Below are 16,170 nucleotides of genomic sequence, written 5' to 3'. Positions count from 1 at the left end.
TGAAAAGATATTCGTAAAGCCCTAGTCATAAATTAAAATATCAGAACGTAGTGTGTTTTAAAAAAGAAAAAGTTAAATGTTTTTTGTTAGGTAAATAAAACTTATGCTCAATTAATGCTGAAAAGAACAAATTAAATCCACCACAATTTTCAGATATTATAGTCCAAAATAAAATCATGTCAATATATAGGCCAATATTGGCGTCACCGTGACTAACGCATACTTGGACAGTTTGAACAAGTCAATGAGAAAAATGATTCAGTGTGACAACGTTTGTTGGTGAAATTATATTCAAGTTTTGATGTGCAAAAGCCTCATGGCTTTTGATTATTTTTCTTGCTTGACAGGATTGGGCAGGCTTGGGACCCAAAGGTGCAGCTGCCAGCCTCCGTCGGCATGCCGTCGTGTTCCTTTGCTTTATTGGTGATCACCAATCAAGTGCTCAAATAAAACAACTGTTGTGCGCTTAAGTCTTAATCAAAACATCTATCCACCCCTACAAAATTCAATTTTAGTAACAGGCTTTTGTGTATGTGAAGACAAATCCCAACAGGAGTTTGTTTCCCTTTGGAAATGAGGACTTGCACTTTAATTCTACAGCATCATACATATATACACTTTTATAGTTTCATACAAAAACAATTCATGTATACACGGGAGGTGAGAACAATGACCTATTTTAATACCACCCCCAAAAATAAATATCAAACAGTTGTGTGCAGCTCATTTGAACCCCCAACAGGACGTGGGGAAAACCTCAGGTGTGATGACATCACGCCTGCAGAAAGGCAATTTATACTTTTGTTTTTAAAAGTACTGGGCAAGCTACAAATCACAGCGTAGGACATTTATATAAATGTGTAGTTCCCGGCGCACGCACGCACGCACTCGCATCACATGTAGAAACTAAACAGAAAATCAAACAAAAACAAATAACGTTACCTTCCCTCCTGTTCTTGGTGGCGTTAACGACCAGCAAGACTATAGCAAGAGTGGAGTGTGTCTCATTGGTGATGACTGACTAAGGAAGGCCTTTTCACGGCCTCCATTCTCTAGAGCTTAAAAGGTGCATGGAGAAATGCCAATTTGGTGCAAGTGCTCATTGACTGAAAATCAATTGCATCACTCTGGAAATTCCATGGCAGGAAAAATGAGCCTTTAGCTTGCCCTCATTAAGCATGATAACCTCATCCATAAATTGATGGATGGTCTGTGGGATGATGATGATGATGACGACGACTTCTTTTTTTCCTTTCCCTCCTTATCACCATCCACAAGAGGAAGACATTTCTTCTCCCAAAATGACGGCACCTCAAGAAAGTCTCGGCTGCGCCATATGTTTGGACGGACGACGTGAGATGCATAGAGGACTAGTTTGGCTCATAGTTGTCCTCTTGAAGCCCTGACTGTACAAGATTCCTGCTTCTTGAATGATGAAAGCCACCACTCCGTGGATGAAATAGTGCCGCAGCAGGAGGAGATGCTCCGGATCACCGGCTGATGTCTCGGTTTGCTTCCCAGCTCTTACTGCCGGCCGCCGCCTCGCTGCTCCCCCCAAAATCAAAGAAGGGGTGCTTGAGCGAGTCGGCGAGGAGCAGTCTCTTGGAGGGCTCGTACTCCAGCATGCTTTCGATGAGGTCAAACAACTGGTGGTGCTCCTCCGCCTCTGACAGCAAGTATCTCTGGAAGAGCACAAAGAAACAATGAAGTCATTGTTTGGGAACGCTTACTGTGCATTCTTTTCCGCTGCTCTCACCCTCAGAGGCTTGCAGTTTTCCCGGACGTATTTCCCCGCTGAGGAGCTCTCATCCCAGTCCAGACGGCCTCGATAGAAGTACTTTTGCTTTCTGAAAGAGGTGAGGTGAGGTGAGGTGAGGTGAGGTGAGGTGAGGTGAGGCGAGGCGAGGCGAGGCGCATCAGGGTAGGACTGGAATTGCTATCATGATGCTGGCCTTTTTGATGTTAGTCATTCTCACCTGGTCTTGCGGATCATTCTGGATGGCACAGGTCCAAGGATTCTCTCCATCATGGCCAAATGCTCCCTGTTGTCATGAGTCTGATAAAAAGAGATTGAAAGCAACTCAGACACCGAGTCATTCTCTGAGTGTCTTTGAAAGGAAGTACCTGAAACAAGGTGAAGCCCAGGTAGTATTCAAAGAGGATACAGCCGATACTCCACACGTCACAAGGATGGCTCCATCCCATTTCTAACCAGCAGAAACAAGGAGTCAACATTTGAAATGGATTTTCCAGACAAATTCCTCACTGGCAACCAACCGGGTCGTACGGCCAAACGGAATCCTCACCTAAAATGACCTCGGGGGCTCGGTAATGCCTGGTAGACACAATGGTGCTGTGATGCTCATGGTCGAAAGTGGCGCTGCCAAAGTCCACCACGCGTACGGCCGTGCTCTTAACCGTCCTTTCGTCTCGTTTCTGCCGGCCGGCCCAAAAAATGTACGCTCAAAACAAGGGTGAACGTTTCTTAACAAGAATTAGCAGCATGTCTTGGGGCACCTTTATTTTTCTCGTGCTGTTCCTCACTTACCTTCTCCACATTATAGGACATGGTAAAATCCGAGTTGACAAAGAGGATGTTTTCGGGCTTTAGGTCAGTGTGTGTCAACTTATTGTCATGGAGAACTGCGAAGTTAAAGAAGAAAGAGGTTGGACAGAAATGATGTATTTGCACGAGATGATAACGCCGCAGCAGCAGCAGCAGCACCAGATGAGGTGGGACGTGCTCCATGACAGAAGAACTTACACTTCACAGCGAGACAGACTTGGTAGGCCATATGTCGGACTTGACCGATGGAGTAGGGCAGGTAGTTGTTCTCTTTGAGGAAATCAAAGGTGCTGAGGGCAAGCAGCTCAAAGGAGATACACATGTGACCGTGGTAGTCGAACCAGTCGTACATCTGCACGCACAGGCTGCAAGATACGCAACGTGGAAAAGTCAGTCATTTGTAAACAGCACATCACTTAGTCACTTACAATTGGTTTTCAGGATCCTTCTCGTTGATCTTCTCAAGCACATTGATCTCCAGGCGAGCTGCTTCTTTGTACTTCTCCACATTCTTGATAATTTTTAAAGCCACGCTGGATGCACCCCTTCAAAAAACCCACCAACACGTTACTGACAACCCGAGCAGTAAGCTGCTGGTTTAAATGACGCCGCTCACCTGCGATGGTCAATGCACTGCATCACCCTCCCAAAAGTGCCTTCACCCAAAGTACTGACAATCTCATCTACAACATAGCACAAAGAGAAGAAGGGACAAGGGAACAACAGCAGGGGAAGAAGAGAACAGGAGAATTAGACAAGTGGATCCGCGGGGGCGAACGCATCCTAGAACCTATCCAGGGCTGCAGGCTAGTCAATGGGGCAGGCTTGAAACAAACGGTGATAACACTACCATACATGAAGGATCAAAAGTGGCCGGCCGGCCGGCCGGCCGGCCCTTTTCTTTGATGACCCATTTGCAGCCATCAAAAAGAGGGCACATTCAAGCCCCTTCCCAAATTGGAAATCTTTGCAAAATTCAATGTGTAGGTGAGCGTGTTGAAATGGAAAGGTGACATGAGCTTCTATCATTTAATGAAGAAGAAAAAAAGAAAAGAAAATATTGGAAAGCACTAGCTAGCATTTGCAACGCGTCAGAGAAACAATTGCAATTGAGGTTCTACTTTTAAGTAACCTGTGAAACATTGAGAAAATGCTCCACAGCTTAAGAAGGGAAAAACGCTCAAGATAACTTAAGTCCCTCACAGAATCTTCGCTCTTGCACTCCACCCGAATTGAGCTGGAGCACAGAGGTTTCTAGCGAGGCATCATCATCAGCATCATCATCATCAGGCACTCCCATTCAAACGCTCTATTGCTTTAATACTCATACGGAGAAGGGTTACGATAGAGTAGTGGCAGTGAGTACATCTCTCTTGTAGGACGTCCCCACTCCGACAGATCAGGTGCCCTTCCTCGTCGTCCCTCACACTCAGTGCCCGCGTCCGGCTGTTGCTCCGCTGTTTTCGCACCCAAACCGCCATCAGCAGGTCACGACACGACCAAAGGGAACATGGGGGGATTCGGGGGCAGCCACAGGCGGACGAGGAGGGCCGAGGTTGGGCGGGCGGGCGTTCGTTCGTTGATGGTGTCGGTGGGTTTGGTGGCCATGGGGCGATTCGCGCGTGACACCACGTGAAGAAAATATATAACGATAGGGATATAGTGCAAGGGAACAAGTCAAAGATCACATGATGTCCTCTGCTCCCCCCCCACCCTCAAACCACAGCTGCTTCAAAATAACTAAGCAACTGGCACATCTATCCATTTTTTCCTCAGAAAACATTAAAATCACAGCTTATTAGCTCGACTCGTCAGCTTTCATACAATGGTAGGGACCAAATGTAGCGAGCAGGAAAGTTACAACCTGCTCATTTGATCTATATTGCTGGATAGACGTGGGCTGATACAAAGAGACATTTTCGCAAATAGATTTTCAATGCTAATATGATCAAATATAATAATATTTGCATTTTTTTGGTGGAACATTTTCATTTTTTGCACAACACATAATAAATGCCACTCGCTGAGCCGCAAATTTGCACTCGACCCAAAGGGGAAAAAAAGCTAAGGAATATATTTCAAAAGAACAAAAAATAACATGGCTGCCCAATACCAATGTATAGATTAATGACTGTAAAATTGTGCAATCACTGAAAATGCTCTCCCAGCGTGACACACCTATATAAAGAAAAGACAAAAGAAACCAATAAAATGCTTTTGACAAAAGAAAAACAAATCAGAAAGATTGCACTACTTACCAAGTCCAGGGGCTGTGAAGAACAAATGGTTAAAGAAAAAAAGAGGCAGAGAGAGAGAGCTGAGCGCGATAAATAGAATATATAAAAATAATAATAATAATAAAAAAAAGAATACAAATAAAAAAAAAAATAAAAAAAAAAAAACAGGGTGAAGATTGTTAAAGGCCCTCTCAGGTCTGGCTGTACTCACCGAAGACGATGGGCTATAGGACCTGGTTCTACGCCGCCTTCGTTTGTGCTTACGCCTGCTGCCTTTTCGTCTGTACGAATCATCCCGCTCCCGTTCCTTTTCTCGACCCCGTCGGTAGTCGTACATGCTTGGGGAGAAGTCGCGTGGATAGTAACTTTCAGCCGCTCCGTGCGGCTCCCTTTCTCTGTCATGGTCGCGATCTTGATCTCGGCTCGGATCCAGTCGTCTGTATCCCTCGTAGTATCTTCTGTCAAATGCTCGTTGCTCCGCTGAGCGATTGTCAAAGCTTCGACTGCACAGAAATACGATTTTGAAGGGTGGGTGACAAATGGGACACAATTGACACTATGCTGCATTCCAAGAGGGAAGTCAGAAAGTAGCTGAAATCTCTTCTTCGTTACCATCTGAAAGCAGCATAACTCCTAAAACAAGCATACCTCCTTGAGCGTACGTAACTTGCATCGTGTCTCTGTCCTCGTCCCCTTCGGTGGCGATCCCTGTCTCTGTCACTGCTCGAAGAGTATGTGGGCGATCTTCTGTGTCGGTGTCTACGCCATCGATCCTTTTCTTTCTCTCTGTAGCGATCATTGTAGCTGCTGCGACTGTCTCTCTCAGAGGACGTGTACCTTCTGGTGTAAGGCATCTGGAAGAGGTTTGGAATGACAAACATGTCAAGAAAAGAAAAGGGCCCACCGTGCAAGACACTTTGAAACTGCAAGCAAGTTGAGAACCAATCGATTTGCATTAACAACCTAAGTCGAGTAAAATAAAACTTTTGGATGTGTGTGCGGGGGGGGGGGGGGGGGGGGTATCTTTAGTAACTTTGACTATATCCGAGGAGCAATGTGCAGGCAAGATTTTGAGCAAGCCTAAAAGCGGGTGACCATGAAATGACACCATGCACGTTGGGGGAAAGCATATAAATAGCCCAAAGAAAAAAAAAAATAAAAAAAATGGCATGCTCTCGATCACACACGAACGACCCACATACTGCAAAAGATTTAGCTGGAAACGCAACAAACCAGAGCCAAACACAACCCTCTGGCCAATATTACTGCTTGTTTTCAATTCATTTTCTATCATGCGACCAAATTATGATACGTTGCAAACAATGTCTCTTTTTATTTGATGACCATCAAATGCGTGATGTTTCGTTGACAGCAGCAAATGATGTGCAAACCAGTGAAGGCACTACTTTCAGACAGCAGTATTTGCTCACGTAAATAATTTGACCGCCATCTTAGCAGCTATGCTTAGGGAGTTAGCACTCGTGCTAATCATTTGGACTGGATGCACTTTTTTAACGACGCATTTCACTTCGGGTTGAATGCCTACCGTTTTAGCAGCGAGCCCTGTACGTTTGTCCCACAAGAAGTCCGTGGTGCTGGCTTTCTTGTCACATTTATAATATCATCGGCTCGGTATCCCAAGCTCCGTTGCTAGCAAACAGCGTTGTGTTCGTGTGCCAAGCTAGTTGTAGCCGTGACTAGCGGAGCAAATGACACGTTCCATGACACTGGGAAATCTGGATGGCCAATGTACTAATGGGAAAAATCAGATTCCTGAAGTTGGGGTTAACGTTCACAGAAGTCGGTGGAAGGAAGGGGCGGGACCCCGGGGTTTGGTACACCCCGACCTCACTCAGACGTTGAAACATTACGTCACGCAATAGTGACGCCCGTCGTCAAACATCAAAATACCATTTTTACTCTCACAGAACGAACGATGTAGTTTTCGTCAGTATCGACCATTTCTTTCTGCAAGCTGGTTATTCCCATCTTCCAAGGAGCCGTGAACACATCTTGGGACCGGAACCGGATGTGCTGCTTGTTATTGTACTTGTGCAGAACTTGTGGCGAAGCCGTTTTCGACATTTGACAATGTCGTTAATTCACGCAGCATTATGAATCGTTTTTGTTTAGGATCTTATTCGACGGATCATATGCTTCGATCTTATTAGAACTCTATGTCAGTGATGCGGTATTTACTTGCTAGTTACTTATGTAGTATGTCAAAGTGTCGGTGACACACGCGTGTTGCGTTCGTGACTTTTTCTGGCGGTGTTTAGCGGGGGCAACGCGGGTTCGCGGCGTTTCATCGGCTGGAATTTCCGAGCGATCGGGACACTACTGCTCCAAACATGAATCCGTCGAACCCATTTGGAGGAGGTTTCCAAGCTACGAGCAACGCTAATACTAGTCTGTTCCCGTCATTTGGACAACAACCCTCCGGCAGCCTGCCTCCCAATGTGGGCATTTTCCAATCGTCAGCGTTTGGTCTGCCATCGGCCTCCAAAGTACCCGGTAATACCATGTTTGCACAGGGTCCTTCGTTTGGACAGCAACCAGCACAAAGCTCGTCGCTCTCCAGCCATACTCCAGCTTTTAGCCAACGCCCTGTTGGAGCAAGCAACGCTGGCTTCGGTGGCAATGCTGGGCCAGGGCCAGCATTTGGAGCTATGAGTGGATCAAGCCAGAGTTCAGCTTTTGGACAGACACCCGCATTTGGACAGCAGTCTGCATTTGGTCAGGACCCAAGTTTTGGACAGCTCTCTTCAGGTTTTGGACAAAAGCTCCCAGGCTTTGGACAACAGCCTGCAGTGTTTGGAAGCCCCCAAAACAGCTCAGGATCTACTACTGCTGCTTCACTCGTGCCACCTCAGCAGATAAGTTTTGCACAGTCTGTATTTGGACGAGCACCAAGTACCACTGCTGCCGGTAGCGTGTTTGGTGCTACTCCGACCCAGAGCAGAGGATTTGGATCTGAATTCCGTTTCAAGCCAGCCAGTGAAGTTCTTTTCAAACCCATCTACAGTGGCAGTCCTGAACCCACTCACCCTCAAACCACGCCACTGTCCACCTTACCTTTTGGTAGCACCACAGAGAAGACAAGTTCCAGCACTGCTGCGAGTAGTAGCACCATCACTGGCTTCTCCGGGGCAAAATCGGGATCATTGGGCTTTAGTTTCTCTCAGCCTGCCGCTGCTCCGTCCCTTCCGGTCCAAAACAACCCACTAACAAGTGTCAGTAACAGCGGCCCCCCCTCCAGTGCTCTGCAGTTCACCTTTTCCCAGCCTGCCGCCGCACCCTCCAGTTCCAACACCAATGCTCCAATCAGCCAGCCTAAAACACCATCCACGTTTAGCTTTTCAACCAAAGCCCTCCAACCGCAGACGGCTCAACTTTTTGGTGGAAACGCTATCATTCAGCCCTCCGCTTTCAGCGACAATCAATCTAAAGCGGAGCCTATTTTGCCCAGTAAAATGAGCCAGGGTGGAGACGCAAATGTATTTGCGCCATTCAGAAAAGGCACGAAACGTAAAGAAGACCCCGCAACGAGTGCGCCCAACGCTGCGCCGGAAGCTATTGCGGAGGAGGCCGAAACAACGGAAAGCTCTTCGCCCAGGCAGCCCCCAAAAAGACCTCTCATGAGAACTCGGCCCACCGGCGGGTTATTCAGCAGAGCACTGAGCGGACTGCGAAAAGCTGCCACCACTTCAGTCCGACAAGAGGGAAAGGAACCTCTGCAGCAGGAAGCGCAGCTAGAGGAGTTGACGAGCCAGCGTCCCCAAGTGCCGCGTGAACATGTGACTGCTAGCGCATCTGCCGTACAAACCCTGAGCGCTGAGGTACTGGAAAAAGCCCAACAGCCAGGTGAGCGAGCGAGCGAGCGAGCGAGCGTTCACACTCAATGTCCCCTGAAAAGAGTTGGATTTGTTAAGATCTCTCGTTTTCTTTTCAATTTCCACCGTGCCCATAAGTCCTCCACCTCTCTCTTTGTAGACTTACAACACGGCCAAGAAGTGATGGCCGAAAGCAAGACGCCAAGGAGAACCGACGCGCGGAGCGAGAGCTTGGACAGCGAGAGCTTGGACAGCGAGAGCTTGGACAGCGAGAGCGGGACGTCTCCCGCTGACTCGACTGTCATTCAGTGCAGGAACATCCCGGCGGCCCTCAACAAAAAGACCATCGTTGAGAAGCATTTTTCTCAATTTGGCAAAGTTAGCAAGCTCCAATGCCGGCCTTCCAAGGGATTAGCCATGGTGCACTTTGAAAGCCACGTGAGTTTGTTTGTTCGTTCGTTCGTTCATCTGTTGGCCAAAGTATTAAAAGTGCCGACCACAGCTGAGTTTTTTGGGATATGTGCATTCTCTCTCTCTCACAGGCATCTGCAGCCAAGGCAAAGAAGAACGGGAAGCTCCTGCATCAGCACGAAATTCTCCTTTTGTGGCAGCGAAAGAAGCAAAGTGCGACTCGATGCTTAAGTAGCAGCGATTTTGCTCAACATGTCTGCTACACACCTTACTTATCCGGTTTGTCAGGTCCAGGGGACAAAAGCAGTAGAGCCATGGGGAAAAAAGCAGCGGAGAAGGGCAACGACGCTGCTAATGTCAAGGCTTCATCGCCTTTCAAACGACCCATACTTGGCGACACCTTTACGCGCAGGTAAAGGCCAATAGAACGCTTGTTATTGCAGCAGAGAGCGCTGATATTTGGTGTGCCTAGTAACTCACCGTTGAAGAGGCCAGCAACAACTCTCCAGCTAGACTCGGAACTTCAGAAGGAGAACGTCACCACCACCACGACGACGACTCGGATCTCGGAGTGCCTCGCACCCCTCATCGGCGTCACGGCAGAGACAACGGAGGACAAGTACCGGCTTCTAGAGCAGAGGGACAAGATTTTGCGACAAGGTACGCTTTCTTTCCGTTTGTCACCCGCTTCTGTTCTTTAAGCATCACAAACATACTCTTGAATGATGTCCTCAGGTCGGCCCAAATGTACGGACATGGACCTCTCCAAGGTTTTCGTAGGAACGTGCCCCGACATGTGTCCTGAGAAGGAGAGATACATGAGGGAAACAAGAAATCAGCTCAGCATATATGAAGTCCTCCCCAACACCGAGCTGGTACCGTTTGCCGCATTTGATCACGATACCATCGATCATCTTGTTTGCAGTCTGCTCTTGGTGTCCAGTGCTTATCGTAGTTTGTTCAAAATTGTAATCAACAAACATCCAGGTGGATCACGCAGCAGCCATCAAAGAGTACAGTCGTTCATCCGCTGACCAGGAGGAGCCCCTTCCTCACGACTTGCGGCCCTTGCCAGTACTCGGCATGACCATGGACTATCTGGTCACTCAGATCATGGACCAAGGTCACGACAGCTTGCGGGATTGGTACGATTTTGTCTGGAACAGGACCCGGGCTATCCGAAAGGTAGCAACCGTCGAGTCGGATGGGTTGACTGTTGATAAACATTGCGTTGACAAATTCCACCTTCTGCCACAGGACATCACCCAGCAGCGTTTGTGCTGCCCGCACACGGTGTCACTGATCGAGAAGTGCACACGCTTCCACTTACATTGCGCCCACCATCTCTGCGAAGAGCCAATGTCCGTTTTTGAAGTCAAGATCAACAACGAGAACTTGACAAAGTGCTTGCAAAGCCTGAAAGAAATGTACGAGGACCTGAAGGCCCGTCACATCTACTGCCCCCGCGAGGCTGAGTTCCGCCAGTACAGTGTCCTGTTGAACCTCAACGACGGCGACATCCTGCGGTGAGCGTGCACGACGGTATATGCATACGCTGTACGGAATCATAACTTCCCGTCTTACCTGCGCAGTGAGGTCCAACAGTTCCGTGATGAAGTGCGCAACTCCCCCGAAGTGCATTTTGCCGTGCAGGCGTTTGCCGCTCTCAACAGCAACAACTTTGTGCGCTTCTTCAAGCTGGTGAAAAGGGCATCGTACCTGGCCAGTTGCCTCCTTCACAGATATTTCAATCAGGTCAGGAAAAATCATCATCATTTTTTGTTTTTTTTTTCTCAGTCCAATAACCATTTTTAGCTCAGTGACAAAGATGCACTTTCAGTTGCTTTGTAAGTAGGACAATCAAAGACAAATAGAAAATGTTCTAGAGGTGCAAGCATTAATTGCATTTACTTTGTAAAACAACGTGCAGGTCCGAGCAAAAGCATTGAAGACCTTGAACACTGCTCACACTGTGGGTCCGCGCTCAACTGCTTTTCCTGTGGACGACATCGTTCGGATGTTGATGTTCTGCAGTGCCAAGGAGGCAACTGACTTCGTCCAGAAGTACGGCCTCAATGTCAGCGAGGGGTAAGTATCTTTTTTTGCATCGTTTAAAAAAACAACAATCTGAATACAGCGAAGCCGTGTTTTCTCACCTGATCCACGTTGTGTTGACAGTGTGGTGGATCTGAATCGAGTAGCCTATCAGGAGCCAGAGTTGCTATCCCAGAAGAAGTCTCAGGTCATTCAGGCTAAGAAAACAACATCGACTGGGGAAGTGGTGAACGGAGGCCCCCTCCCCAATCCCCCTCAGCACAAACCTGTCGGCACCTTTGACTCTTACAACAAATACAGAGGAGAAGGCCCCTTGCCTGAGTCTGCACCCAATCAATTTAAAGGTATTGTCACCCCAATGGATGGATTGATTAGACTGGAAACCTTTGCCGTCTCGTCATAGATTTTGCTTTCGTTTCTTTAGCTATTGCTGCCAACGTAGAAGTGAAGGCCCCGCCCAGCATCCAATTCCACACCCAGGTTTCACCTGATGTCCCCAATGTTTTTGGGCTGAGAGCAGAGAAGACAGAGTCCAGCATTTCTTTCCTAAACGTGGCCCTCCAAGCTGAAGCAGCGCAGCTCCTCCAGCCTGGAGCGCAGGCTCCCGCTGTCAAAGCACCGTCACCTGTACCGGAACCTCAACCAGTGTTCAGCGATGAGGTGGGAAAAATATTTGGCTTTCTTCCTTTCATAGGTCAGATTTAATGGAACGGGGGTTTTTACATTTTCCTATGCCCAGGACATTACGGCCGAAGTGAACTGTTTGATTGACGAAATGGTTGAGACATCGGCAAGAGCGGTAGCTGCTGATGGTGCCGCTTATGCCACAGTAGCGCTTGTGTAAGTTTGTCATGCATATTGAAAGATTTTTTTTCAAAGCGGGGAACCTGACCGTGCCCTGCTACAATTTTCTCCTGATAACGGTGAATCGATTTTTTTTCTTTCAATACTATATCTGTCTGCAGTGAGAGCAGCGTGCAGGCAGAGTCCGTACTAAATGAAGTTTTAGGAGAAGTGCTCCAAGAATTGTCTTCTAGCGAGATCCTTCTGGAACAAGAGCGTGTCGCTGAAGAGCAACGCAGGATTGAGGAAGCAAGGTTTGTCCACTATCGTCCTCTTTAAATCTCATTTAAATGGACTTCCTTCATGCTTTCACCGAAATACCGATATTTTCCTGTGCTGTGATCACAACACAAACGAATGGACGGCTCTCTCCGTTTCAGGCGGAGACAGGAGCTCGAGAACTTTTTGTCCAAGTTCAGGCTCTCTTTGTTCGCAGAGATCACGCAGGAAGTATTAGATGAGACCATCAAGGAGATTGCCGCGGCAGTCTTCCGGTAAGGCTCAGTCACATATTCAATCGGAATTGCATTGGCAGTCAGTCCAGTTCTATTCTTTTTCAAAATCGTTTAGCCCTACTTTGGGAACCGAATGACCGATTTCATCCTTTTCAGGCAAGCGGTGGATGAGAAAGCACGCTGTGTCGCTAAATGTTCTCAAGAGGTCTGCACTAGTTTAATTGAGGACACTTTGAAAGCAGACATTGCTCTGCTAGTCGAAGAACTCCTCACGGCTGAGCTGCAGCGCGCCCGCAAGTACATCAAAAGGTACGAAAAGTCGAAGCGTGCGCGAATTGATGATGGTGACATTTTGGTCCATTTTCTTTTGTCTACTTATCTGTCCAAATAGGTGGCGTGATGTGGTCGCGGTGCGCCGGCAGCTGAAGAGACAGATGAGAGGTTTCCCGGCAGCTCCTTGCTTCGTGGACCCTCGCTTCAAATTGAAGGCGCTGGCTCCGAGCGCTCCGGCACAGCAGTCCGTTGACGATCTGACTCGTGGAATAGTAAACCTGGGAAATGCAGGAAGGTTATCTCTATCCAGCACCAGGTACCTCTTTTGTTTTTTTATGTGCACGTATGTAGCTTGGATCGTAACTAACCAACTCAATTGCTGCAGGGCATTGAAAATGAGATATTTGGCTGCACACGAAATGAGAGTCCACTACTACTATCAGCAGCTTCTTGAGTAAGTCTGGATTTTATTTTTTATTTTTTTTGCTCTGCTAGCTTCTGGTTGTATGCTCCAAACAAACGGTGATGCCTTTCTGCACTTATTCCAATTTTTGCATCACAGTGAGTTAGTGTGGGCACCACTCGACATGCCCACACTGGTGATGGAAAATGTCCGCAACCAGGCTGATAGAATCTTCTGGAAAGCTGTTGTCTTACTGCCCAGTGAGCACGAGAGTGTCGCCAGCCTGGCAGACGGGTGAGCAGCTGCTAGTGACAATAACTTTGGCGGGATTTACACATCATTTCCTGTCCAGGATTCTGTCTGATTGGCTCGAAATGAAGCTTGCTGGCAGCCAGGCTCCAAAGATGATGGATGGAACTCTGCAGAGCCTCCATCTGTCCAACACAATCAGGGACAAGGGACATGGTACCCATGAAGTCCATGTCAGCATCAAGGTCAGTCTATTTGAAATGTGTTACATTGATTCTCGTGTTGTAGATAGGGTGGTGTGTGTGTGTGACCTTTTCCGGGGCGGGGGGCGTCTTCCAGGTGTCCAGAGGTCCGTTGTCTGAAGACGGTTTATCTAAAATGGAGGAGTGCTGCGAGCTGCAAGGGACAGGAGCGCTGATCATGTTGCTCCCGGCGCTGAGCTTCTCAGAGGACGATGGTAACGAGCAGGACGTAGCTCTGCTCTCGGCCTTGCTTCAGCTCAAACAGTTGCAGCGAGCCAGCACCTGGCACTGCCCGCTGCCTCTTGTCATTCTGGTGCCGGGCCCTGATGGCATCACCTGCAACACTGGCAAACTTGAAGAAGGTGATTGTCAAAGCTGCATTGTGGCCAATAGGTACCAATGTTTGACTCGAACCCACCCTGAATCTTTGTCCTTACAGAACTGATGCTGCCTATGCTAGTAAAGGATGGCCTCATATCAGAATATATGTTGTTGTTCATCCCAGAAAGCACAAATGATATGCAAGGATCCAAAGAGGTAAGTCACAAGTGTTGACGACTTACTGGAGGCGTTTTGTGTCTTTTCCTGAACACTTCTTCTCTTCTCTGCTGTGTTGTTTTAGCTTAGCTGCGCTCTGCGTTGGCTTGTGCCCCGCGCACCTCCACCTATCCCACTTTGCTGCCGCACCCTGGCGCAACTCGTGGAGGCCAACTTGAATCAGGAGTTCAGTGGTAGGGTTTCTGCTCACTGCCAGCAACGTGCCGCTGCCGGCCTCCCGCCGCAGGATCCCGCTCCCGTCATCCGGCTATACAACGCCGTCATAAGCCACATTGCCGCCACGGTGTCGTCGGAGGCGCTCTCCAAGATCTCGTGGCCGCCAGCAGAGTTCTGTAACCCTGATAACGGCCAGTTTGTTCCAAATCTGGGCTGGAACTCTGGCTCGCACCTGGCCTGGTTGCGTCAAGCCGTCCTCAACTTGCAGCTCCCGCAATGGAGGCAACTTTCAAACTCAGGTTAGTGTGCATGTGAACAACAGTGCAGCTGGAAAGTCATCCATTTTGTTGAAGCGAATGCGTTTGAAGAACTAGATTCATTCTTTGTTTTTCCTCCAGACACTTGGTCTGAGCTGTGCAACTCCATCTATCGCTACGCTGATCAGATCCAAGCCACGCATGGCAGTCAGCCCCTCATCATGTCACGTCTGGAAAATCTCCTGGAGCGGGTCCGAATCAAAAGCCAGCGCAGGAGAACTTCTGCTTCTAAGCAGAGCTTCAACTTTTGGGACGGGGGACACGACGCAGATCCAGCCTATAGTCAGATCCCTTGGGTTGACGTGCTGGTCATCTGCATTGACCACAAACTGAAAGACTGGCAGCTTCCCGAACCCGTCTGTGAAGGTTGGACTTGTCTTTGTCTAAACCCTCATGATTGATACGTGACGATAACCTAGAGTTGATGTATCCTAAGATGCTATCACAGAAGATGGGGAAATCCTGGTTTACTATCTGAGGGAGTCATTAAAGGGCTTCCAGCCACCCGAGGAATGGATCGACTCGGTCAGAATGACGCACAGGGAGAAACAGCGAGATGACAAAGGGTACAAAAGCTGGTTCTACACAGCAGTGATGCTTTTCAATTTGGCTGCAACTGTCTCACTGACTTTCTCTCTCTCTCGCTCTCTTCCCCCCTTAAAGGACAAGTTCAGCTAGCTGTACTACACCCAACAACCTGACAGTTAGGCATCGATTGTTCCCGAGCGTGCTGGAAGCTCAGGAAGCCCCTCTGGACATCTCACACACCCCCACAGCATTAGAGGCGCTTACCCACAAGGTGTTCCAGACGTTGGAGGAAGAGAAGACTGAAAGCAGAAGGTACTTCCTGCTCCTGGTTCAAAGCGTATAGTATCGCTTGTTAATCACGTCTTCTCCCAATACATGTCTGCAGGAGCACGCAGCAGCTCCAGCGTTGGCTAGATGGTGGTGACTGCGTGGACGAGTGGGCCACACCGCTCCTCGTTCCATCTTCCATCCTGCTCTCCATGCCGGCTTTTGTAAAGCACGACTCCTCGGCCAAGCCTTTAGATGCTCTTTTCGCAAAGGTTTGACATCTTCATCCCGTACGACACCTGCATATCTGGACCCTCGCTAAGAATCACCTGTTCCCAGGAAGCACAGAGTCTGGAGCCAGAGCCGAAAGACAAGTGGTCCCAGAGGAGTCATTTGTCGCTGACTGAGCGAGTGAGAGAGCTTCAGCAGCAGATTGAAGCAAGCCAAAGGGAAGAATCGCTCTGCAAACTGAAACTGAGTGCAATGATGAGCATTGTTGAAGACTGAGCAAAGTTTTGTTTTTAGCAAAGGTTTTCTATTCTTAATGTATAGTGACTTATGCCATTCTTGTGCATGGAAAAGTCTTACTGGTCCATTTTTTTCCTTTGACCCCTTTAGTTTTGGAATAAATAGTAAATGTTGACGTACTTCATTTCAGACAGCGAAGCAATTTGATTGGATCCGTCTGTGTATTTGCTGCAAATCAGACGACGTTGCCCATCCTTTTCAAATCATGTCTTTCAGCTGCCGCTTGCTAAATCATTTAAAAGTTGCACT

General features: G+C 48.2%; 2 protein-coding genes across 4 annotated transcripts; one reads left to right on the top strand and one right to left on the bottom strand.

Moving 5' to 3' along the window:
• Positions 1-556: 556 nt before the first annotated feature.
• On the bottom strand, positions 557-9,675 carry clk2a (CDC-like kinase 2a). Of its 3 annotated transcripts, none has more exons than XM_049750961.2 (13): positions 9,528-9,675; positions 5,452-5,657; positions 5,015-5,306; positions 3,933-4,023; positions 3,183-3,249; positions 2,995-3,111; positions 2,765-2,931; positions 2,549-2,643; positions 2,307-2,436; positions 2,125-2,207; positions 1,977-2,056; positions 1,757-1,847; positions 557-1,682 (listed from the first exon to the last, which is right to left on the bottom strand). In XM_049750961.2, the coding sequence occupies exons 2-13, from the start codon at positions 5,655-5,657 to the stop codon at positions 1,491-1,493; spliced, it is 1,611 nt and encodes a 536-aa protein (XP_049606918.1). In that variant the 5' UTR covers positions 9,528-9,675; the 3' UTR covers positions 557-1,490. The 3 variants fall into 3 exon arrangements, with proteins under 3 accessions (XP_049606918.1, XP_049606917.1, XP_049606919.1); XM_049750960.2 differs by lacking the exon at positions 9,528-9,675 and adding an exon at positions 6,350-6,557; XM_049750962.1 differs by lacking the exons at positions 3,933-4,023; positions 5,452-5,657; positions 9,528-9,675 and having other exon boundaries at positions 5,015-5,162.
• On the top strand, positions 6,820-16,045 carry mcm3ap (minichromosome maintenance complex component 3 associated protein). Its single transcript, XM_049750955.2, has 28 exons — positions 6,820-8,667; positions 8,797-9,074; positions 9,179-9,260; positions 9,336-9,459; positions 9,520-9,707; positions 9,783-9,922; positions 10,035-10,232; positions 10,305-10,573; positions 10,640-10,802; positions 10,978-11,135; positions 11,226-11,446; positions 11,527-11,762; positions 11,842-11,942; positions 12,068-12,199; positions 12,326-12,439; positions 12,557-12,709; positions 12,792-12,989; positions 13,059-13,127; positions 13,236-13,370; positions 13,429-13,570; positions 13,665-13,929; positions 14,007-14,104; positions 14,190-14,580; positions 14,680-14,964; positions 15,035-15,164; positions 15,262-15,438; positions 15,512-15,665; positions 15,733-16,045. Exons 1-28 carry the CDS (start codon positions 7,155-7,157, stop codon positions 15,898-15,900), a joined length of 6,282 nt encoding a protein of 2,093 aa, XP_049606912.1. The 5' UTR covers positions 6,820-7,154; the 3' UTR covers positions 15,901-16,045.
• Positions 16,046-16,170: the final 125 nt, after the last annotated feature.

The sequence above is a fragment of the Syngnathus scovelli genome, chromosome 19, assembly GCF_024217435.2.
Source record: "Syngnathus scovelli strain Florida chromosome 19, RoL_Ssco_1.2, whole genome shotgun sequence".
Taxonomy (NCBI): domain Eukaryota; kingdom Metazoa; phylum Chordata; class Actinopteri; order Syngnathiformes; family Syngnathidae; genus Syngnathus; species Syngnathus scovelli.
This window is presented reverse-complemented; position numbering and strand designations above follow the sequence as displayed.

Bases quoted from the DNA above. Each gene is read 5' to 3' on its own strand.
- clk2a (XM_049750961.2), bottom strand. From the start codon at position 5,657: ATGCCTTACACCAGAAGGTACACGTCCTCTGAGAGAGACAGTCGCAGC. The intron at 1,848-1,976 runs GTGAGAATGACT...CACCTCTTTCAG, and splicing joins AGAATGATCCGCAAGACCAG to AAAGCAAAAGTACTTCTATC. The intron at 1,683-1,756 runs GTGAGAGCAGCG...GTGCTCTTCCAG, and splicing joins AAAACTGCAAGCCTCTGAGG to AGATACTTGCTGTCAGAGGC.
- mcm3ap (XM_049750955.2), top strand. From the start codon at position 7,155: ATGAATCCGTCGAACCCATTTGGAGGAGGTTTCCAAGCTACGAGCAAC. The intron at 8,668-8,796 runs GTGAGCGAGCGA...CTCTCTTTGTAG, and splicing joins GGAAAAAGCCCAACAGCCAG to ACTTACAACACGGCCAAGAA. The intron at 12,990-13,058 runs GTACCTCTTTTG...CAATTGCTGCAG, and splicing joins TTATCTCTATCCAGCACCAG to GGCATTGAAAATGAGATATT.